Source organism: Pezoporus wallicus, unplaced genomic scaffold, assembly GCF_028554395.1.
Source record: "Pezoporus wallicus isolate ANWC-B61680 ecotype Strahan unplaced genomic scaffold, APGP_CSIRO_Pwel_v1 contig_161, whole genome shotgun sequence".
NCBI lineage: Eukaryota > Metazoa > Chordata > Aves > Psittaciformes > Psittacidae > Pezoporus > Pezoporus wallicus.
Window position 1 is genome coordinate 5,826,818 of NW_026642654.1, and position 24,397 is coordinate 5,851,214.

Consider the following 24,397-nt stretch of genomic DNA (forward strand, 5'->3'; position numbering starts at 1 on the left):
TAGTCATTTACAGCACACATTTTTAATTGAATAATAGCATCTGAAGGCAGCACAGCCTTGACAGTGAAGAAGCAGTCACAGGGAAGTAGAGTGGATCACTTCTCCCGACTCCAGTGGGGTGTTTCCCCATGTCACGTACCACAGACTTTGCCTACATGTTCTGAGTCCCCAGGTGGAAGTTACTGGTCCAGGGGTCCTTGCCGCTGTGCATGGATGCAAGACCAAGTAGAAGAAGTGATGTTACATGTCTGTACTCCAGCTTGCACCATAGGGGAAATGTGATTGTGCTCCCTTTGCTGAGCTAAAAATGGCAACTAAGCTTTTTAATATAAATCCTCAGAGCTCTTACCAACATCACCTGGTCTGCCTTGTTCTGCTGCTGCCAGCTGAGACAGCATTAGATGAGGAAGAGCGTCTTCCTCCTCTCATCAGATGTCAGTGGCAGAGCACATGTCTGGACGCCCTGGAGCTTGAGCCCAGAGCCCCAGCAGCTTAGTGCTTCACCTCCTCTCCCCCCTCTTGCTTTCCCCCTTTCCTTTTCCCAAGGCTGCACAAAATGGAATATTAATGTAGTTAATATTATCTTGCTTCTTTGTACTTCTGCCTACACCCACCAACTTCCCTGTGGGTTTCAACCAGCAGCACAGCTTCCCGATGAGCATGCTCATCAGGACAACCCATGCTGGCTGTGGTTCCCTCCAGAAGCTACCAACCTGGAAGAGGGCCTAAGTATCCTCAATACTCCTTTCCAAAGAGCTTGGAGGAGCCTGCCCATGTCGGCAGCTACAGGATGCCTGGCCATGGCGGTACTCGGCAGAGTTATCTTCCACCACCCTGCCCCTGCAGTGCTGCTGCTGCTTCACTATCCTCCAGATCTGGTACCCTCTGGATCTGCCTTTCCGAGCACCATTTGGTTTTATAGAGGCCTATTTGACTCAGACTGTTGGCAAACACTTCAGAGAAAAGCTTTCTTTGTCAAAGATAGACAGTGTCTTTGTTCCAATGTAGGAAGGAGCAGATGTAAGTTGCTTCAGCAGAGGGTTGGAAAGACTCTGCTAGGGATATCTTATCCTTTTGGCTGGGAAGAGAAGAAAAGAATCAAACATTGCGTGTGAGCAGGAGGGAAAATATTTAATACTGTAGACTGAAAACAACAAAAGGGCACACAGGCAGCTCTCCCCCATTCCTTTTTTCCAGATAATTATACAATAAATGATTAAAAAAAGACCATAGAAAGAATATTATGGGCTCAGACAGTTTTCCTAATGTTTACCAGCAGTTAAAAATAGACCAAAGCAGTTGTCTGGGGTGCAGCTTTAGAGTTAGTGCAATTTGGCAGCGGCATCTGGTCTGGCTGAATACAGCAGCAGGCTACTGTAGCAAACATAGAGCCTAGCAAACGGGATGGGATTAAATAAATATAGAGAATTACAGAATAGAGAATTCAGAGCTCCCATACAGGAGACATGAGAAGATACTTCCGAAAAAAATGAGAGACTGATGCTCGTGTAGGATGCGTCTCTCTGTTCCTTTTTCCCCTCTCTGTCATGCATTTGAAGGATGGGGCAGTTGGAGCTGCCACAGCCACATGTTGCCCCAAAACAGGCTTGCTAGGCTAACAGCAGCAGCCAGAGGAGAAACTCCCCACCATGCAGCAAATGCAGCAGTTCAGATGGAAATAGCTGCAGCAGCCCTGGCCAACAGCAGGACCAGGACTGGGGAAATTCACCCATGGGGTGAACTCACCATCCTCAGTGGGAATAGCAGAGTTGTACAAAGGATTTATAATCAGAGAGTTATGTACAGGATATCTGTGAAAAACAGGGGGAAAGGGGTAGCCATGAAGAATATAGGGGGGGAAAGGAAGAAAAAGAAAAGGAAAAAAAGCAGACAGAACAGCAAGGAATATTTCTTGCTGGAATAATTTCTAAATGCAAAAGCCATGATAAATCCGGAGGCTTTTACACAGACTTTGGCTGATAGTGTGGGTCTGTGTGACTGATGTTTGAATGGATTGCCTCTTTCCTAGTAAAACTCCTAATTTTCCTAATTCCTTTTCATTTCTGTCCTAGGTAGTGGCTGCCACCACACAGACCATTCTGCCTCTGGCTGTCCCCGCTCGCATGCCTGTTGCTGTGGCCAGCAGAAAGGACATGCTTCCAGTGTGACAACAGAGGTGAGTGCACTGCTAGGGAAGGGAGAGCAAACGTGCTGTCCCTCCATGCTGTCATGCCGCATGTGGGCCAGCTGCTGAAGGGGAGATCTCGTTTATCGCTGTGGGCTATCAAATAGCACAGCAAATCCCCCTGCCGCTGGGCAAGGAGCCCTAGCCCTCCCCAGCAAACTGCCTACGTGTCTGCCTGCAGGGACAAGCTGTGACACAGCAGCCTTTGCCCAAAGGGAGGATGTAAAAACACAGTCCTGGCATACCCTCCTCAAGTGGGGTGAGTCAAAAGGCAACTTCTGCCTCGCCTGCATCTTTTGTATTCACTTTCTGAAATAGATTGAGCTTTCAGTATGTGGGTAAGCATCCAAGGAGCAGGTAAGCAGCCAGCACAGCAGAAGGAAACATAGGCAGGTTACAGCAAAAGGCGTGGGTTTAAGGGAAGAGCCATAGAGATTGTTTCCCACTTTATTTTAGACCTGGGGTGCTTATAGAATAAACACACTCTACCCGCTATTATTTTTTTTCTCCGTTCCTAAATGCATGTTTCTACCTGAAAAAATACCAACTGCATCAATCACTTGCTGAGACTTGGAAGTGCTCTGAGGAGAAATCAGTGCTCAACCAGATTTCTTCTGAGTATGTGAAACATGTTTGCTGAATTAAGAAAATCCAATCCACAAATATTGATTACAGGTGAGGACCAACCAGAGACCCACCATAATAGAAATAATAAAGTAAGTGACAGTAATAAGCATGACACACTAGTGCACCATCTGCTCACTTGAGTGCACCATCTGTTTTTTCTACTGCTGCTATTCGTGCCCTGATCTTATTTTAGTGGCAGAAGCAGATGGATTCAAATGCCAGCAAAAATAAAAATGGCATGTTATTTATTTATTGTTCTGCTTAACTGGATGTCTTCATCGTTTCCACCATTCTCTTGACCTCAATATTACTGTTAGCTAAACCCACGCGTGCTTTCTGACACACAGTATATTAAAGCATTAGCAATGCTGACAGATGTTCCCCCTTTTGGTCATTTCACAACTTGCTTGGGCAGGTATCAAGCCTATGTGCAAACTTGTGTTTCATCCTGAATCATCCTTGACATTTTATTAATGCCAAAGTGTTTTCATGCAGCATTTGGATGCTGGGAAAATGTCCTGTGTGACCAGACACTAACTGCCAGACCAGCAGCATCATCCACACTCAGAGCTATGTGTGACTGGTACCAAAGACCTCCATCAGGCAGGGGTGGTCTTGCACACAGAGTTAGCAATGGTGTCCTCACAGTTGGAGAGAAGGCCCTTCAGTACCAGCACTGACATGTTCTCTAGGTTGTTGTCCATACACACCCAAGTACTTGAGCAGCACCCAGCACTGTGCAGTGTCAAGCCCAAGGGAAGTCTGCGGGTGGGAGGATTTGCCTGGTTTGGGTGTCCAGCTGTCTTGTCATATATGTTTAGTTACCTCTTCACTGATTCCTGGCCATGTGTGGTCAGAAGAGATGATTGATGCAGTCTTCCTATGTGGCTACTGTGGCAGCTCACTAAGAGTCATCTGTTTTGACCTCTCCCTCTACCTTCTTGGCCATCTCCTGGAGAAATACCAAGAATAAGGAATATCCACGTAAAAAAAAAAATATCTTGGGTTGCTGTTAATGACCATCACTGAAAATAAGACAGATGAGGGCACTGAGGAAGGGCAGGAGGAGGGGCTAAGAATGTGCTTGTGGGGCCACCAGCATGGCAGGAGCATGGTCCTCCCCACCTCACTGCTCATGGATGGACGGGATCTGCAGGAGCAGATGAGCAACAGACAAAAGCCGAGTTACCCTGCTCTGTACGTTCAACTTTGCTTGCTGTTTGCTATAACAACAAAAACACCTGAAATAATGTCTGAGTGAGTGCCACCCTGGACTTTTTGCTGGATAAAATCCTCCCCATGACAGCTAGCTATAACACTGCACTGACATCCACACTGAAATGCAATCACTAACCCATTGTATTTATAAACTCCTCACCAACCAGTGCAGCTACTGTGAGAGACTGAACTGACATCAGACTCCACTGTCCATCATCTTGAAGACTGTCATGAGAAGCTGAGATGGGATTCCACTGACCATTGTCTCAGAGATGGGTTGGAGGAGTTAAGACCCCAACTCCAATGCCTGAGAAAAGGGTGTGAGGAATTGAAATGAGTGTCATGGTCTATTGTCTGAGAGATGGGTAGGAGAAGCTGAGATAGGACTCTTCCATCCATTATCTCAAGGATTGGTGTGATGAATTGCTGCCCATTATACCAAGAATTGCTGCAGAAATGTGCAGTTGAAGAGCTGTCTGCAAGAATAGTGAAACTGGTCCACCAGGAACATGTAGTAACAGAGGTTATCCCCCAACTCGTGGTAAAAGGGGGAAAAGGTAATTTCCAGTGAGGACGCCCTTCACAGGGACACTTCCACAGGATACCTCCATTAGGACACCTCCACGAGACATCCTCCACGAGGACACCCACCTCTGACAACTGCTACGGACTCCTGGGGACACTCTGCTCCAATGCCGACTATGGACCCTGGAGGACTCCCACTACCAACAACGATGAGTATGAACACCTGGGACTGCTGGATCCACGGTGGTGACTATGTCTCTGCACTCCGAATCCTTGCTTCATTTCTATCCTTTTTCCAATCTGTCCTATTGCTCTTTTTTTACAGCAATTCCCTTTTTTATAATCATAAAATCATAGAATAGTTAGGGTTGGAAAGGACCTTAAGATCATCTAGTTCCAACCCCCCTGCCATGGGCAGGGACACCTCACACTAAACCAGGTCACCCAAGGCTCTGTCCAGCCTGGCCTTGGACACCACCAGTGATGGAGCATTCACAACTTCCTTGGGCAACCCATTCCAGTGCCTCACCACCCTAACAGGAAAGAACTTCTTCCTCATATCCAATCTAAACTTCCCCTGTTTAAGTTTTAACCCATTACCCCTTGTCCTATCACTACAGTCCCTAATGAAGAGTCCCTCCCCAGCATCCCTATAGGCCCCCTTCAGATACTGGAAGGCTGCTATGAGGTCTCCACACAGCCTTCTCTTCTCCAGGCTGAACAGCCCCAACTTCCTCAGCCTGTCTTCATACGGGAGGTGCTCCAGTTCCCTGATCATCCTCGTGGCCCTCCTCTGGAATTGTTCCAACAGTTCCATGTCCTTTTTATGTTGAGGACACCAGAACTGCACACAATACTCTAGGTGAGGTCTCATGAGAGCAGAGTAGAGGGGCAGGATCACCTCCTTCGACCTGCTGGTCACGCTCCTGTTGATGCAGCCCAGGATACGGTTGGCTTTCTGGGCTGCGAGCACAGACTGGAGCTGGCTCATGTTAAATTTCTCATCAACCAACACCCCAAGTCCTTCTCTGCAGGGCTGCTCTGGATTTCTTCTCTGCCCAATCTGTAGCTGCGCCTGGGATTGCTCCGACCCAGGTGTAGGACCTTGCACTTGTCATGATTAAACTTCATGAGGTTGGCATCAGCCCACCTCACAAGCGTGTTGAGGTCCCTCTGGATGGCGTTCCTTCCCTCCAGGGTATCAACCAAACCACACAGCTTGGTGTCATTGGCAAACTTGCTGAGGGTGCACTCAATCCCACTGTCCATGTCACCAACAAAGATGTTGAACAAGACCTGTCCCAACACTGATCCCTGAGGGACATCACTCGTTACTGGTCTCCAGCTGGACATTGAGACAATAATAATAATTGTCTTTTTGTAACATAAACCAATCAATTATTGTACTTGACCTCATTTGTGTCTTAATTTCACTCTTGGGATCATGAATGAAATGGGTCCAACACTGGGGTTTTCTCCAGGTGGACTCTGACAGCTACACATCATCTTCTCCCAGTTTCCTTGGACTGTGCTGTGCTCACTCCTGTCTTTGCTCCTTGTCACAGTGTCTCCACCTGAACTTGCCTGACACCTTCTTTCACCTCCCCAAAGGCTATCTGGCAGACAAGCCAAGTGCCGCTTGATGCATTTGACCCGTTGTCTTCAGCTGAGTCAGCCCATGCTCCCTCATGATGAGGGGGTTTCTGTGTCCCTCTCCAGTGCCACTCTCCTGCTGGGGAGCTGAGCACAGATGCATGCAGCAGGATGGGTAGCAAGTACAGGGACAAGGATGCATCCCTATCTAACAGCAGCCAAAGCAAAAGAAGGCAGAAGCTGAGGATGAGCTTGCTTGTAAGGGTAATATCCCCCCCAACACTTGCACTTGTACAACTAATGGTTATATGCCCTGAGTGCCCTCATATAATGCTGAAATAACACTGTGCTTTACAATTAGCTGTATATATTAAATGGGTACAATCAAGTATATTCAAGGCCAGGCTGGACAGGGCCTTGAGGAACCTGGTCGGTCTACTGGAAGGTGCCCCTGCCCCTCACGGGGGGTTGGAACTGGATGATCTATAAGGTCCCCTCTAATCCAAACCATTCTGTGATTCTATGATTCTAAGTATAGGAATTTTACTACTGACATATATTTTCCAGTAAGAACTGAATAAATAAAAGCCACCTATGCTCTTCTGAGACTCTGGGGTTTTGGAGGGAAAGACAGTAGCAGCTGAGCCTCTTTAAATCCCTGTTCTAACATCTAAGGGGGTGTCCGTGTCTGTCCGTCCCCCCCCCCCAGCAATGTCCGCATCCCATCCCTTCCCTGGCCAAGGAGCTGGAAAACTGAAATTCCTGCCCTTGTGCTATTTTCCCACCAGTTTTGCTGGTCACAGATGACTCAGCCTCCTCTACTCGCTTGCTAAGAAGCAGAACATGCCTTGCTTGCTGCTTGGTTGAAGTATCCCACCTGCTGGGCTGCTAAGTATGACCTGATGCTTTTTCTCGTAACTGGTGCTTGCTTGGATTTCTTTGCTGCTAATTCACTGCACAGCAGAGATCCTAATGCCTCCCTTCCCACTTAGTTTTATGCTGTTTACATAAAAAGGAGAAAGAATCCCCATTTTTGTCACAGCATGGGTAAATCCTTATGTCAGCCTTGGGCGTGCACTTCCCTCCACTACTCCAGTGCTTCAGGATGTTAAGAAGATGCAACAAAACGACTAACGTGAAATAAACCTGGGCTCTAATTCTAGGCTGTGGCTCTTCTGGTTCGAGGCTGTGCTATTTCCCCTTCCTGAGTACAGACCACACTGTTTATACTGGATTTCTTTCCCCTTGGGCCTCCTCCCATGGTGCCAGAAGAGCAGAGCAATGAGCCAGTGCCGCACATTGCAGAGCTTTGCCAGCCTGTGGGTGTTGTCCAGGGATGCCTCCTCTGCATGCCCTGATTGGGCTGCTGTGGGGAGCGAAGGGCAGCAGCCAGGCATGTGCTGCAGGTATCAGGCTTCTTCCTTGATGAGCAGGTGAAATACTTGATGCTTTTGCACTCTGATGGACTATTGCACGGTTTTGGCAGTCAGCGTTTTCCCAGGGCTTTCAAGCTTGAGGAGCTCAGCCACCTTCTCATGACAAATTTTCACATAGTAGCTGTCCTTCCCTGTAAAACCTGATTGCACTTTCCAGTAGAATAACCTACTGCTCCTGGGCACATCAAGAGCTCCTCTCTGCTCAGGGGCATCCCGTGCTGATGGGGCGCTGCCCGGAGGGAACCACACTGGCTTTGATTGAGTTCCTTGTAATGAAACAAGCTGTTTAACATCTGATGTTGAACATTCAGAACACTTGCTTTGGCTGTTTCAACTACAGGATAGCTCTCTTCCCCACACAGTGTTTTAGCCTAGGAAACAGAAAGCTGGAAAGAGGAGAGGAAAGTAGCATAGAAGACATGCCCACAGCAAAGCCTCAAGATTCAGGATCTTCTCACCTCCAGGAGAGCTTGACCTTGTGATCTCTGTGATGCCTGTGACATGGATCCCATCTCTAGTTAAGCTCCAGGCTGTCAGCAAGGGAATGCCTGGCACTCAGCTACACCTTGGTAAAGATGTACAGATGGGCTGCACAGGACTTAAGGACATCAATAGCTAGCATCACCATCAGGCTGCTCATCCTCTCCTTGCATCCCACATTCAAGCCTCCCCTATAACCCATGAGGAATGGTGCTCCCCTTCATCATCTCACCTGCTATGGCTCAAGCCTCAGTCTTAGCTGCTCTCACCATCCCATTCTCTGAGTCTCCACTGTCCTCGCTGAGGCACCCAGTACCACTAGGTACCATTTTATTTTCATATTTACAACACAATAACCACTTCATCTCTCTGATCTCTTGGTACTGTTTCCTCCAGGACACCCACCACATACTTTCACAAACCAAAACACAGGGGGAGTTTCTGAACATCAGGAAACACTTTAACACTTTTTCACTGTGAGGGTGACCCAGCACTGGCACAGGCTGCCCAGGGAAGCTGTGGTCTCCACCTTGGACATACACAAAAGCCATGTGGACATAGTCCTGGGCAACCTGCTCTTGGTGGCCCTGCTTGAGCAGAGGGGTTGGACCAGATGATGTCTAGAGGTCCCTTCCAGCCTCATCAGTGACAGGTCCCTTTCAACCACAGTGACCCTGTGAAGAGCTGCCTGAGGATGAGCATTCACAGCTCTCCTCGATACGGAAGGCTACAGGCTGGGGAGAAACCTTTCCCATCAACCTGGGGTGTAATTCCCAACCTCATGGTCAAACTGAGCCCTGGCCACAACTCTTCCTCTTCCACAAACACTACCCCTCCTTTTCTCCCATGCAAAGTGACCAAAAGCTGGGCTGTGAATACCTCGTCTGAACAACTTCACCTGAAGGTTTGTGCTTCCATTGCAGTGCAGACAGACTTGCCCACATTATATTTTCCCCAGCTCTGTCAGTCTCAGGCCAGGTCCTTTTTTTCCCCTTCACCTGGGTATGAAATCTCTGTGCCACTGCAACCAGCCACGTCCTCCCTTACTGGGCAGATCTCCACCTGCTATCTCTGCGCTTTGTGGCATTCACAGAGGCTGTCACACTGAATTATATCCGTCTGAGTACTGTCGTCAGGGAGCTAGAATATGCTTCGTAGAAGCCTCGAGATGTACCTTTGGAGCTAAATAACAGCAGGGTAATGGATAGATGTAATGCAGTGTGAAAAAACCTTGGGGAGCAGAGAGGGTTTTCAAAGCAGTGCAACAGGCTGGAATTCTGCCAAGGAAGTAAATATTGCAAAATTCGATGCTGTTGAAGAGCATCATTCACCCCAAGCACTTAGGAACTGGAAGATGGACATGAAGTAAAAAGAAAAGTATGGTCACAATCATCTTCATTTATTTTCCTCTTGAGGCATCTTCCAAACACCCTCTACAGTCCTAGAGGAGGGCTCAGAATTTTCCTTTGAGAAATTAATGAAAGCATGAGGTCCTGAGGCCCCACACCATGTACAGATGATCTGGGACAAGCTGTCCCACTGCAGAGACCCAGCAGATGTGGGCCTCCACCACTGAAACCATCACCCCTGCTGAGCTTGGGAAGCCCAGAGGCATGCAGCATCCCCTCGGGCATGGCTCAGCCCCCTTCCCAGGCCAGGCAGGGCGTCACTCACAGGTGAAGCCATGAGGTGCCAGCTCATCTGGGGACAGCCAGGGGTGATTTAAGCAGCAACAGATGCTTTTTGCCGTTGCTGACTTTATAACTGTCTCCTTGTGTCCCACCCATTATCCTGACCTTGGGCTTTGCACGCAGCAGGTCTTGACCTGCAGCCTGGGCTGTTTCTTAAGCACATAGAGCAGAAGCAAGCAGGGGAGCAAGGGCTGGTTTAGGGCCTGACACCCACAGGATGGGTGACCTGGGACTGCTGCCTCTGAGAGCCCTTGGCCAGTGCTGACAGGCTCAAAGACAAGTATTTCAAGAGAGAAGTCACAGAGCAGACTGTGGAGAGACGACCTGCAGAGCTGACCACTGAGCTATCCTTTTCACTTATTGACTTATTGATGTTTGCAAACCTCAGGTAGTTATTTACTTTAAAAACACCCAAACAAACCCAAGCAAACCTTACCATGCCAGAGTTAAAAGCAGTATCAAGCCGACTGCTGGCAACAGCCCCGGTGCCACTGGTACAGCTGCCAGCAGAGGTGGTGGTGATTCCTGTGCTCCAGAGCCCTTGTCTTCATGCACACATCACCCCTCTGAGCAGGACTGAGAACCCCTGTGGATGCAGCCGCTCCAGCCAATGTGCCTCTCCTGGCAGGGGCCAGGCTCTGCCCAAGCATGTGCTGATGGCTGGGAGCGGCACTGGTTCAAGCCACACTGCCAGGCAGTGGCAGCAGTACTGTGCCCAAGCCATTGAGCCCAGAAACTGACAGTGCAAATGCTGCCTGGCCGGAGCTCCATCCAGCTGATGGGCAGTGAGGAACCATGGGATTTGATTTCCATGGTGCCAGGGAAACGCAAGACTTGGTTCGCCTGCCTTTTCCATCGTTACTTCACCCACCTGTGGTGGGTTGACCCTGGCTGGATGCCATGTGCCCACCAAGCTGCTCCATCACAGTTCTCAGCAGGATCAGGGCAAAAAATAAAATGGAAAAATCTTCATGGATCAAGATAAAGACAGTTCAATAAAGCAAAAGCAAAGGTCACTGACAGAAGCAGAGGAAAACAAAAGATTTCATTCTCTACTTCCCATCAACAGGAGATGCCCAGCCACTTCCCAAGAAGCAGGGCTTCACTATGCATAGTGGTTGCTCCAGAAGACAAACGTTGTAAGTAAAGAATGCACCTTTCCTCTTCCTGGGTGTGCTTCCCACCCATCACACTGCAGTGGAGGTGACTGACCTGCAGTCCAGCACCAGGCCTGGGATGCGGTCCAAGACAGCCAGCACTGCAATGGGAGCACCTCAGTTCAACAGTGTTGACACTGGTCACCAGCTGGTATTTGCTCATACATCTACAGCCTGCAGAGTGGCCATGCGGGAGAGATGGCAAATAAACAGTGCTTCAGGCAGCGGGCATCCCCATCCACAGGCTGTGTGTGCAGGCAAACACAGTGATGGGTAATGGAGCATTGCCCTGTGCAAACACGAAACTGCAAGATGCACCGAAAACTCCACAATCATCCCAGCTATAGCAGTTACTGAAAGCAGCCAACAAGAGGAGAAAAGCCAAAATATCCCTTCTATGGTATTGGGAGCTATGCAGAGGTATCCACCAAAGAGGAGTGCAGTATTACAGTCCAAGGACAAACAGCAAAACAAGTTGTAAGAGCTCCTATTTTTTTCATTAGACCAATTCATCATCTAGTTGAGGTGTCATCTCAGTATTATCTAATAATTTAATAATAAATGAGGGAACTGGGTTTGTTTAGTCTGCAGAAGAGAAGGCTCAGGGGCGACCCTATTGCTCTCTGCAGCTACCTGAAAGGAGGGTGCTGGTCTCTCCTCCCAAGTAACAAGTGAAGGGACAAGAGATAGCCTCAAGCTGCAGCAGGGGAGGTTTAGATTGAACATTAGGAACAATTTCTTCACAGAGAAGGTGCTCAGCCATTGGAACAGGCTGCCCAGGGCAGGGGTGGAATCACCATCCCTGGATGGAACTGTTCAAAGACCTCATCAGGCCCTCAGTGACATGATTTAGTGGTGGCTTTGGTAGTCCTGGGGTAATGGTTGGACTTCATGATCTTAAAGGTCTCTTCCAACCTAGTTGATTCTGTGATTCTATGAAATCAAACGATCTAAGTATCAAACAAACCAAAGAGAGTAGCAGGTAAGCTCCATGCTCTGCAAAGCCTCAAGAAAAAGCTCATGCAATTAATAGACAAGTAATAGTGCTCCAGACACTACAGCAAAAGCAGCATTAGGATTACTCTGGAGAATCAAACCAGTTTTGGTTGGAAGGGACCTTAAAGCTCATCCAGTTTCATCTGCATGGAGGGAGGTGGTTCTACCCCTAGACCAGGTTGCTCAAAGCTCTGTCCAACCTGGTCTTGGTAACAACCCAGCCACAAAGATTCTCATGGGATTAGCATGGGGTTTAACTGAGTATTTTCACCTCAGGGCATCAATGCCTGCAGCTTTACCAGTGATCCTCCAAGCTGCCTGGCATGTGCCAGTTACCAGCAGTGATGAAGAAGACCCAATGCTCCCTGCAGCCACTGTGGGCTGAAAATTACATGAAGCACCTCAGACCTGGCACCCAGGACAGCCGCTGGCACCACCACAACCCCACAACTCCCCCTCCTCACCCACACTGATGAGGACCCCATCCCTGCTGCACGGGCAGTGGAGGCAGCAATGCCCTTATACTGGTGACCCTCCAGCAGAGAGCATCAGGCATCACCATCAGCCCACTATACATTTGAGCTCATGCACGGCTGTTCTCTTCTGTTTTATTGCCAAAGGGTCCTACAGAAACAAAATGCTTCAGAGCTTCCCTGCACTTAGAAGTGGATGAGGTCAGTTGAAAACAAGCAGGGCATGAGAATGGGACTAACCGTTCTTTACGTGGGAATTACAGCAGGTCTGGCATTAGGATTATTTTCTTCTGTAAAGAAAAGAGCAACTAGAAAATGATCACTGACTGGGGTTTTGTTTTATAGATCCCAAGTTAAAGGGAAAAACAAAGGGGTAAGAGCAGATGGGTTTGATACATAAGAGACTTCTCATTAGAAATGAACATATAAAATTTAATAGCTTGGTTTAAAATACATTTTCAATTAAAAAACAGCAGGCAAAACAAAAAAAAAAAAATCAGTTTCATAACACATACATAACATTGCTGCTACTGTTACAAGACCCGTGTCCCAGAGTATCTTAGAGTGGAAAACAATCGTCAGATTTAGTTCACATACTTCATTAAGCAGTAAAAAGAAATAACATTCATATCAATCTTACCTCTATAGACTCTAAATCTACTTCCCTGACCCTAGACTGAGTTTCTGTAATAAAACTTCCATTTTCAATAAAAATGTGTAAATATATATATGTATTCTATATATCAGGTTTAAAAAAATTCCCTTGCCATAGTAACAGTGTTCCCATGGCTGACGAAGGGGAGCCCAGGCGGTGAGTTGGTGTTGGCTGGGTGCGAGTCCCGTGCCTGCTCTGCTTGGCTGGTGGTGGATTCTTGTATGGGGTGGCATCTGTTGGCCAGTCAGTCTCTTCAGTGCCAGCTTCTCTGCTTCAGTTTCAAGCCCACAGTCATGGATGCATCCATGTGAAGCCTGCTCAACTCCAGCCACAGAGCAAAGGGAGCACACAGTGCCCAGTGTTGGCAAGCCTCCATGGGGCCCGTCAGCAGAGGAGGAGGGGGAATGGAGTGGTCTGAACACAAATCCCAAAATACTGTATTTCATAAAAAGCGTTAAAAAAACATGGTGGGGAGGGACTTCAGTGGTCACCTGGTCTCAGCACCAAGGGAGGATCAAATATACTGTGACAGTGCAGAGGGCTTTGCTCAGCCTGGCTGTGAAGACCTCTGATGCTTCCCAGGGTACCCTGCACTGCTCACCAGAGAAAACTGTCTCGACACCTACCCTGAACCTCTGCAGTTTACACCCAATACTTCTCATTGTGCTTGTGATGGAACCAGGAGAATGCTTCCAAGTGTTGGGAGGCCACTCCTCTCACCTGCATCCTTGCTTATGGAGATGACCCCTCTCCAGGCGACTCACCCAGCCCATCCTCCTTGGAACCACCTGCTCTGGCCTCACTAGGACACCTGACAGGAGGCTGCTCAGCTGGAAAGGAACAGCACTCCAGTGGAGGCCTTGACAATGCCAAGTAGAGCAAAAGGCGGGTATCCAATTTCCTGCAGGCGGTGCTCCCGTTTATCAACTCAACCTAGCATTTGCCTCCCTCTTCCAAACAGCAACACAACGCAGCTGAACAACATTCAGTTACAATATACATTAAGTAGAATCGTTAACCATTAAGTAGAATCATATTCCACTTTTCAGGACTATTTCTCCAGCCTATCCAGGCTGACCTTCAGGTGAGGCACATGCAGCTTTGTGCTGCCTGAAGAGGTTATAAACCCTTCTTTTATTATCCAGATCTCTTCAAAAGCACCGACACTGAACCTGGTACTCAGGCTTGTCTGCTTGCCCTGTAATGCAGGTTTTTCCTTACAGCCAAGTGCTTCTGTATAAGTTGAGCTAACCTTAAGTTGCTGCTAACCAGAGGGTGCCTTTCTTCGTAAGCACATGATGAGTAAATACTGTATACTCTAATGCTGAAGCAGTATCTGGGACTATGCTCAGACTGCCTCCTACTAGCTGCCTTTTTGATCTCTCCGCCTCAGCAGTGGGTCAGTGCAATGTAGGTACATCAGGAAGCAGTCACAAGCCCCTATTCCCTGCTAAAGCTTGACCTGCTGAGCTGGGATGCCACCCTCCTCTCTCAAAAGCATTGCCTGAGAATTTCCAGCTGTTGACATCCTAGGCCTTGCAAGCTGGCTTCAACCCATGGGTTCATCCAGCCCAAGCCGCTGCGGGCAGTACACTGCTGCTGAAAAAGCCATCCACCCTCCAGGAGACCTTCTTCCTGACCCCAAGATTGGAGATTTCCAGGAAACTGCATCTGCTCAGCTCTTCTTGGAACCCAGCTCTCGAACTCAGCCCAAATGACCTCCCAGGGCAGCAGCATGCAGCAGTTCCAGGGCTAAAGGTCCCAAGAGAAGCCAGGACTGCCATCGCCTGGCTGTGCAGGAAGGCTTGGGAGAGAACCAGTACCTTTTCCTTCCACACAGGGAGATCCATGTTGAATAAGCAGGTCTCTTGTGCCTTCTATGAACATACAAACGTGCTCACCTTTGGTGCATGTTAAAGGTTTGTCCATTTTTAAATAGCGACGTTAAATATCTGTTTTCTCTGTATATGGCATCCTTTTAGATGGGCTTCATTGCATATATTCATGGTATATACAGAACACCATATTTTATATATATTATATTATCAGTTGTATGTACACATTTACAGACCTTCAAAAATATATTGCACTTATATACAATATAGCTTCATCTGATGAGAGTTCACACAGTTACTAAGGCGAGTTCTTCATAAGCAAGGCAGTTTTACATCCCCCCCCCCCCCCCCAGTGACACAAATGATTTCAACAGTCTGCCCTGTTCAAGAGTAAACATTGGAAAGACTTTTCTCCAACCTGCACACAACTCCTACTACTGAGTAGTTTTGCAGTTCTACCTAGCAGAAAAAACAGTCCCATAAAATGGTATTAGCTGATAACAGGCTCAAACATGGCTACCAAATAGATAAATAAGATATCACCACTCTAAAAGGCCACCTTCCAGGAGTTTTCCCCTCCTGTATTTACTAGTGTTTTATACATGTTCTCTTATTTAATTGCTGATCTTTGCTCACTCAAGTGCAAATAAGGTCATGAGCACTACAATGTTCTTTGGAAAGAACTGAAACATACTATATTAAGCAAAACCACTGCTCTGCTCCCCAGAACAAGTCAATACCTGGCTTTCTTCTGGAGAAGGTGATTAGTGTTTTGCCCAACATACTGAATTACGGGAAAATGTTCACTTGAGACCTTTGTTTAAAATCCACAGAGGACCTGTGATCTTAGATCTCGGTCAGAGTGAGCTTGTAAGATCCTCCAACTTCTTCAATCTGCAACTGGAAGGTATCTTCATTAGAATAGTGTTTCACGATGTTATCATCCATGTTGACCAGGATCCTGGAAAAACAAAATAGATCAGGGATATATTACAGATCTAAATGTGAAAGACAGCAAAGGTGCCCTGAAACCTCAGAGAGCCCAGACTGTCCTGGGGTAACACAAGATCCCTGCCCACCTCTCTCTGCCTCATTGCTTCCTACAGTAGATCTAGCTGTCCTTTCCCAAACCTGCCATCAATGCTTACAGCCCCTCTTCTAGGATCCAAACAAAAGGGTTAAGTCTGGCTCCCGGACCAGCGGAGCTGGCAGAAACCCTTCTGAACTGCAGACTTGGGCAAAAACACTACAGAGCTTGCTGGGAAGAAACCTCTGATGTTTGACAACCTTACTCATGCGCCAGAAGTGCAAATACCTTGTGTTTGTGTGCACGCACACATGTGAGTGTGCACGCACACACAAAGCTGTCCTTAGCAGTGGTTTAGCCACCATCAATTCAAAACGTTTGCAGTTATTCTGCTATGAAAACACAACCCTTGAAACTACATTCCTAGGGTGATTAAAGGCCGTAATTTTCTGGCGAGAGGGGCGCTGGGGAAGCGGCTGAAACACCCAAGTGACTTTAGAGAAAAACAAAACCAAGAAACTTACTGGGAGACTAAAAGGAAAACCAAAAGTGGACAATGTTCAGGAAATCAACTATTTACACTAAAAAATAAAGACGGTGGAGTATGGCCTCTGTGGGGAATGGGCACTTCACAATAAAGTTCTTGTCAATTTAGCCCACAAAAAGACAACCAGGCTTAGCAATTGTAGTCAAATGCAGACATAGCAAGTCCAGTTAACCCCTGGAACACATTAACATGGGTTGAAGTAGGTTCTTCACTACTGGGAGTCTTTAAATAAATGGAACTCTTCTTCCTCTGACATGATCACTGTGGTTCAAATAGCAATAAACTCAGAGAGATTCTGTGACTTGTATTTACCCAGGAAGTCAAACTGCTTGTTCCTATGGGAGCCTTCCGGTGTTCAGCTCTATGAATGAGGCTGGAATGCGGGTACATGGCACGCACACACACATATCACAAACAGCATTTGCATACGTGCAAGTGCATGGAGGAGTTCTGAAGCAGCTTTGTCTACCAGTTTGAAAGAGAGGAGTTCATGTTCTCAGACAGCTGCTGTGTAGGAACATACTCACCCTTTTTTACATTTTTTGAAGATCTTCCCTATTTTATCAAAAGGCACATCATACTTGTCAGAGATCTGGAACAAAAGAAAGCGAGCACTGGTGAAGCAAGGCGGCTGCTGGCATTGTCTTCCACTTCCTATTTTACAGAAAGGAACAAAAAAACCCCGCAGGCCTGCAGATGAAAGCAACTGCTCTGCCCTATAAAGGCAATACTAAATGCTGAATTATAGAATAAGCTTATAGATGAGAACCCCTCCTCTGCAATTTGCCAACTTCTGTGCAAAAAAGTGAGCCATGTTCTAAACCTGGCCACTGACCCCTCATACAGCAACCTGTCGGCATGCCAAGAAGCCCACATACTAAACATCCCACATGCTGGTTCTCCTCCTCTCTTGGTTCTGTTCTCTTAGCACACCAAAACCCATTTGTAATTCAGTGCCAGAGGGATCAAATGAAAACTAGTCATCACAGCAGCTGGTGCAGAAAGAGAACAGCACCAGAATGAAGACCTGTGCAGCTAAAAACACAAGCTGGTCAGAAACATCCTCCTTACCCAACAGGAAAATCTTTGAATGAGAAACCACAGCCACTCACCATGGTGCTTCACCGTACAAACCTCCAGAACTCAGGAGGTCAGTATTACTTTGCCAAATGGCTCTGTCAAACCAACACAGCAAGAACCAAACCAAAACACTGTTTCAGGATGCAAAAGCACAGGCGGGTTCCTCCAAGCTACAATTGTGAGCTCTTGGTTCCCTCCTTTAAGAAGTCCCAAGTGAAACAATTTACCCTTCAGGACCATATGGTAAATGAGGACTTCATAGCCTTTAATCCCCCCACCCATTAGCCCCTGCCTCCAGCCTGCCTGTGCTGGCAAAGCTCCCATAGCCAGGAAGAGACAGCCTCAGGTTACAGACACATCTCTGGGTCCCAAAGCTACTGGCAAAACCTGGCCATACAGCCCCAAAGCCTCCATCCTCTGAGCATCAACAATACATTAGTCACAGAAAGAGACAGCCAGACACGTCAGCCTTGAGCTCGTGCCAAACATTACAGCATTTCTCGGCATTAAGCTCTCTGTTTCCTCTGCAGCACTGCAGCAGCAGGGACAGTGTAAGGCTATTTTGGAAGCCAAGTAACAGCAATTTCACACATGTGCACAGATATATAAAAGTCTTCAGGCACTCTCAGAAGCTGGGACAGCAACTTCTTATAAGCAGGTTATGAAAGGGGAGGGGAACCCCCCCCCAGACAACCCAAGCCACTGAACACATTCTGGATATCGCTCTATCTTCCAATGAAAATACCCTCTGACATGAGGGACATCCACAGTTGACAGTTTTTAGATGCAGCTAGGAGAAGACCTACACAGCTGATTCTGCAGCTTGGCCAAAGCAGAGCCTGCATAAGAAGCAAGCCTGGAAGACTCTCCAGCAGCTCCTGTCATTTTGGGACTATCTCATGTACCAAGTCAACAAACTTGACACACCTGGATTTTCAGAAAGGCTGAGAAACACCTTCTTACACCCAGACACCACAGAAGTAGGATAAAGTACTTAGAAGGGAAGCTTCCTCAAATCCTTTAATAATGAATTAAAGCATTATTTACATTAATGTCCATGTTACTGAAAGGAAATCAGCCTTATGCTTCTTAACCAGAAAAGGAGGAATACACGGACACAAGCTGCAACTGAAAGTCTACCTCCTATGACTGCCCAGTATATGAGGACTAGATAGCAAGGGACTATACTTGCTTTTTCTCAAACTGAAGGCAAAGACTGTAAAACCAGCTTTGTTACTTACTGCTTCCATTAGACCTTTCAGAGATGGTGTCTTTAACATTAGTGCATCAAAGACTTCCTCTGACTCTTTTCGGACATAGAGCAACACTGAAAAGCAAATTGGGGAGAGGAGTTAACGGCATAACTGCTCCTCAGGAAAGATCTGTATATGATAGTGGCTAAGCACACAGTAACATACACTGAGGATCTTATGAAGAGATACACATACGTACATTCAGCATACATTGAAGATCATATCACAAACACGCATAGCTAGGTTAGCTCAAAACATGCTTTTGCACACAGAAATACGGCACGCTCAAGCATCTTTCTTGTCAAAATAACTAAATCTCTATTTGATATTCTCTCTATTATTTGGGAAGAAAAGTCATATTTGAAATACAGAAAGGAGAAATACAAAACATGGCTTTGAGAGTCTCCTGTCACTCCGTATCTTACAGGTCACTTGCCACAAGGCTTTGCACAATAAAATGATTTGACAGATGCTGCCACAGCAGGCAAAGCCATCCTGGCCACCTCCTCATTTTTAAATAACTTATTTGTACAATCCTCTCCTGCTCCTGTGCTGTCTCATCTCCCTTCCTCCCCCTTGCCATGTTTCGGCAATACTCATACCGCCACTGCTGAAATGCAGTGCAGACTTAGCCTTCTGCTAGGAGGTGAATGACAGAGTTAAGAGCCCAATGAGGTAAGCATCCCTAGCATTCTCAAGCTAGCAGAGAGTCATTGTATGTAACATCTGCCTCATTAAAAACTGTATTAAGGCTGAGGAATAAGCCATGAGAGCAAGAAAGCTTCGACTTAAACAGCTTTGCCATCTTTAATCCATCTTCTAATGACTAGGTATTACAGCCTGGATTATTTACAAGGTTCATCAGCCACAGCTTTGACACACCTGCAACATTGAACAATTGCTGGCATTTCTAATTGACCAAAGTGAACTCAGGGCAGCACAGCACCTCAATGGATTTCCTCTGCTACAGGCAGGTTTAAAAAAAAAGGCTGTAGGTGTAAAAAATGAAGGCAGTACACACACTCTCAGTTACAGCACAGGTCAGACGACACACCAGCCAAAGGGGAGAGAATCCCACGGGTCTCATTTTATGGCATACAGCAACAAGAAAACTGAGGAAGTAATTTCCTTTTATAAAACAGAATTTCCTTTTATAAAAATCGATCCTTCCTTACTACTTTATCCAGACTACAGAATTGCAGCCCCATTAAGGTCACTCACAAGATTTAACCTTTTCCACATCACAACTTTAATCCTGCTAGTTCTTCAAGCTTTGTACTGGTTCTTCTACACATAATCATCATCAGGCAGGTAATCCTCTACACCATCTCCAAAGGGACCTCTCACCTCCTTCCACACCACCACAGCAACATCCAATCACACAACACATTGCAAAGATCAACAACAGTTAAAAATAAGCAGAATGTTCTCTCAGTTTGGCTCTCAGCAGCGAGCATCCCATTTCCCAGTACCGGTTTTGCAGGTTTTATACCCAGAACAATTCTTGGCATTCATTGCTTAAAGTCCTAGAAAAGTTTTCCAAAGTATTGTAGTGGATTATGTGATAAATTCTCTCACCCAATCCACCAAGGAGATTGGTAAACTGCTCACTCTCCTCCAAGCCTCCTTGTTACAGGTTCAGAGCCAATTAGTGTCTGAATTGGCAGAAAACCCCAGAAATTCTGACACTGTAGAAGATTTGTGGAGCTGAGCTACATCCTGATGTACAAACCCTATTCCCAGTCAAAGCCAGAATAATCAGGCTGAAGTAGACTCCAAAATAAACTAAAAAAATTTTTTAACCTCAGATGCATCCCTATCATGATGGACAAATACTCCAATAATTCAGTCTCTGAAAAAAGAAAATAATACCTCTTTTTGGTTCTTCTATTCTGGCCATCTTATTTGGATTAGTGATAAAGTCCTCTTCACCAATATAGGCTCCTCTCTTCAGGTTGGAGCTGTCATAGACAGGGATAAAAATTTAGTGGTACAATTACAGGGACTTACCCCACTGTCTGAGGGCAAGACATCAGTAGGCTGAAGTAGCACAGCTCTTACCTTTCACCCTCCAGTTCTTCTGAAGCAACAGGTAGGACCTTTTAAAACAAAGGGGAAATGTTTATTGACATATGCAGAGAAACACATGGTGAAATAGCTAGTGAGTACCTGATGTGGTACCCAGTCCTCAGAAAACACAACAGGCTCTGAATGCTACGAAACAAAGTTGCCTAAGGACAGACCCATTAGCTGGTGTAACATGGTCTTGTCAGCAACGCTCTCCCCATCCCTGTAAGTGCTACCTGTTAATATAGCAACATAGCATTAGCTTTGTTTGCACTGAAAAGTCATTGGCATAAAACCATGCTGCTGCATCCAGCCTGAGCAGAGGTTTAGCAGCACTGAGTTAAAGGATAGGGAACCCCTGATACCACAGCAGGGACAGGTAGATGGCTCAGCCACCCAACCCCCTTGTAAGCACATCAGTACAGGACATAAGGGAAACCAAGGCTGTCAAGTAGGGTACCAGTCACAACCACACTACTAGAAGTAAGATACTCTGGTCCAAGCACTAAACATTGGCCTTCATTTTAATACATAAATAATACTTGCAGTTAGGGTAGTAAAAATTTTATCCAGAACTAGATTTCATTTCTTCTTATTATCTTTCAACCCTGTAAAAAATGACACTTTGGCTCAACCTTCCAAAGCCAGTAAGCATCTTCTCTAGTTTTTTTTAATAAAGGCACATTAAAAGACCTCAAACGAGAGACACAGGAACATACAAGAGCTAGCGAACCAGCTTTCCATCTGGACTGGCGCAGTCTTCTGACAGACCTCAGCGCTAGAGCCTTTGTAGGAGCACATGCAGGAAAGTCAGTCTCATGGGCACAAGTTTATTCTCCATTCCTGCTAAGACTTTAAGCAATACTCTTAAAAGGTGAGGGCTGGATTATGTTAGAGGGTGCCAGAACTCCCGGCACAGCAAAGTCCAAGATTTTGAAACTTGGTTGCAGTCTCATTTTTTCCTTTCCAGTTTCCTGTTAGCTGGGACTTTCCAGGAACGCTGAGGCAGGGTGCTCTGGCAGTGGACCACAGAGCCACACACACCCTTGCCAGCTTCACAGAAGGGATTTTCACCCTGCAGCACCAGGCTGGAGGAGCCCACAGTCTGCAGCAGCGCACCAGGAACCGAATGGCCTCCACAAGAGGAAACCAGCCTGCAGCTCATTCAATGAACTCTCAGTTGGAGATGCTGTGATAAAACCCTTTCAGGTTCACGGAAACAGGAGTTCATAGAAAGATGATTTAATCGGGAAACTTCCCCAGTTAACCCCAGCCAACATGTCAAAGAGCAACATCTCTCACTCACATGAGACTCACCCTGTGTTTACAGCATTGATGCAAACAGTCTGGCATTTCACATGTGTGTATGTACACAGGCTTTTTCCAAATATATCCCATACCTTCCTCATCCCCGCACTCATGAGCTTTACTTACATGAGCCCCACGCTGAAGATTTGCAAAGTGAACATCAGGAATGAAAAGGACAGGCTGAGTGTCTAGATCCATGAAGGGCTTGAAGATGGTGATGTCCGTGCGTTTGTGTGAGGGAAGCATGGGCACTTTGACATCAGAAACTGCAGAGACCAAAGATTGAAACAGAGGATAGTGAAGGCACTGACAGGGCTGTGGCTTTCCTACATCATTTAAAAGGCACATACACTCTTGGACAAGGGTACTCTGTAGTCAGGGTCAAAGGGAAAAGCTCCTGTGGTAGAGGAGTCTGAATCTCGGTTGTCTACCTCTCAGATGAGGGCCTGGATCCTGCAGAAAGAGCTTGTTTCACAGAGTGGGACAAGTTTTCTCCAGTGAGCTGGTTTACTTCATTCTGATATTAAATCGGGCTGGAGAATGGTCTGACTACTCACCCCAAGAGAGGAACCTAGGGTTTCCAGGTACTAAGTAAAACACCCAAACAGAGGGCAAAAGCTAGTCCAAGCCCCTGCTTCTCCCTCCTATCAATTCCCTCAAAAGGTTGCTGGATTTCCTCTATCAGGAAGGCAGAAAGACAACAGACAACTTGCAACACATGTGGTTCCAGTGGGGAGCCTCTCAAAACAACAGCATCACAGAAGCACTGTCATACCACAGAGTTAGTACAAGTATTGTTTCTTGCAAGATGATACATTTCGAGTTACATTTTGATTCCACATTTCCAATTTTACATTGTTGTTCATCTCATTGTTCGTCCTCACAAGCTGCCAGACCCTGGTTCATCCTCCCCCAGACTCTAGTTCTGTCTCTCACAGAGCACTTGGGCTCTCACGATGCACCAACTGATGTGAACAAGCCACCAAGTGGACAGGCTTCACCCACAAAAGTTGGATGAGAGTGAGGCAGGAGGTACCTTAAACTGCATTTCAGATGCATTCATGTCAAACTGACCCCGAAGTGAAGACTTGGTTTTACCAAGTGGAAACATTTCAATTTTGGGTCAAGTCACCTGCTAACACTCCACTTCTTATGTCCCCAGTGCAAAATACACTTTTTTTTTTCCCCTGAAAAACTTAACTCTAACTCAATCCCTGTAAAAATAACTTCGTGGCATTTGTGATCCTGGAGCTGGATATAACAGCTTATGGCTTAAAGCAACCAAAAACTTCCCACACAAGAACTGAACAGCAACAGACTGTACTTTCCAGGAAAATAAAGGTCGTATCAGGCTAAGCCCAAGCCCAGGGAATTCAGTTTGGAAAGCAGCTTTTGTAAAGTCAGACAGTCCTGGAAGTCTGCATTGAAGCTGTTTGCACTTTTCCTGCCATGACGCAAGAACTGCATGCTGTAATCTGCTGAGAGCCACTGGGGCTGGCTGCTCCATGTGTGAAATGCTAACAGTGTGCTAAACCTACCTTTCTTTGGGGAAAAACAAACCCAAAACCCAGCCCTTGCTGCAACTGCCCTTAAGCAAATGGGTTCCCTTACAGCATTTATCTTCTTCTGAAGCTGCTCCAGCAGCCTGTACCTGCTGCGTCAGGAAAATCCTGCCCAGCAAGCTGTGAGGTGCATGCTTGTTGAACCAGCTGGACTGTTAATAGCACAGCTCTGACAAGAACACTGAGCAGAGCAAGTGAGAGCACGCACCTGCCCCGTGCACAGCAGGAAAAGGGAGATACATTATCCTCTACACAGCTCTGCTGGTGAATAACTAAGTGATCCAAACACAGGATCTGTTGCAGTCACCTTCAGCATTTAAAGGAAGGATGCTCAGCAGGAAGAGGCTCCACAGCCTTTACACACTACGGTGCCGAGGCTTTCACATGTGCAGAAACAACTTCTGCTGGAATCATTTACTAAGGACCACTTTGCCTTCTACAAGTGTGTGTGCAGGGCCGGGAGGCTGAAAGCTCAGTCCCAAGGCTGCCACTGCCTGGGTAGAGAGTTGTAAACACATCTTCAACTTCAGTTAAACCTAAGTTTAGGATCAAGCTGGAAACATTTGTAACAGCTCCAGTTCTCTCTGCCACTTGGAGCTGCAGGGGGTCCACAAGTGCCCAAAAATCCCACTCTCACCCTCACTTCAACTGCTAAAACCCATACCTGATTGAATATGCAGAA

The 24,397-nt window shown here is 46.7% G+C and overlaps 2 protein-coding genes across 4 annotated transcripts in view; both read right to left on the minus strand.

The window, feature by feature from the left end:
• KLF11 (KLF transcription factor 11) overlaps positions 1–24,397 on the minus strand; it is a 202,492-nt gene that overhangs the window by 14,192 nt on the left and 163,903 nt on the right. The gene's annotated exons all lie outside the window — the stretch shown is intronic.
• The window catches only part of GRHL1 (grainyhead like transcription factor 1), a 40,996-nt gene continuing 30,653 nt past the window's right edge, over positions 14,055–24,397 (minus strand). For 2 of the 3 annotated variants that reach the window (XM_057431902.1, XM_057431901.1), the window contains exons 11-16: positions 22,280–22,419; positions 20,840–20,877; positions 20,651–20,739; positions 18,767–18,852; positions 16,973–17,037; positions 15,223–15,832 (exon numbers count right to left, since the gene is read on the minus strand). In XM_057431902.1, the coding sequence (XP_057287885.1) occupies positions 15,718–15,832; positions 16,973–17,037; positions 18,767–18,852; positions 20,651–20,739; positions 20,840–20,877; positions 22,280–22,419 (533 nt within the window). In that variant the 3' untranslated portion in view covers positions 15,223–15,717. Of the gene's footprint in view, positions 14,914–15,222; positions 15,833–16,972; positions 17,038–18,766; positions 18,853–20,650; positions 20,740–20,839; positions 20,878–22,279; positions 22,420–24,397 lie in introns of those variants that run through there. The other variant, XR_008975220.1, reaches the window with a different exon arrangement.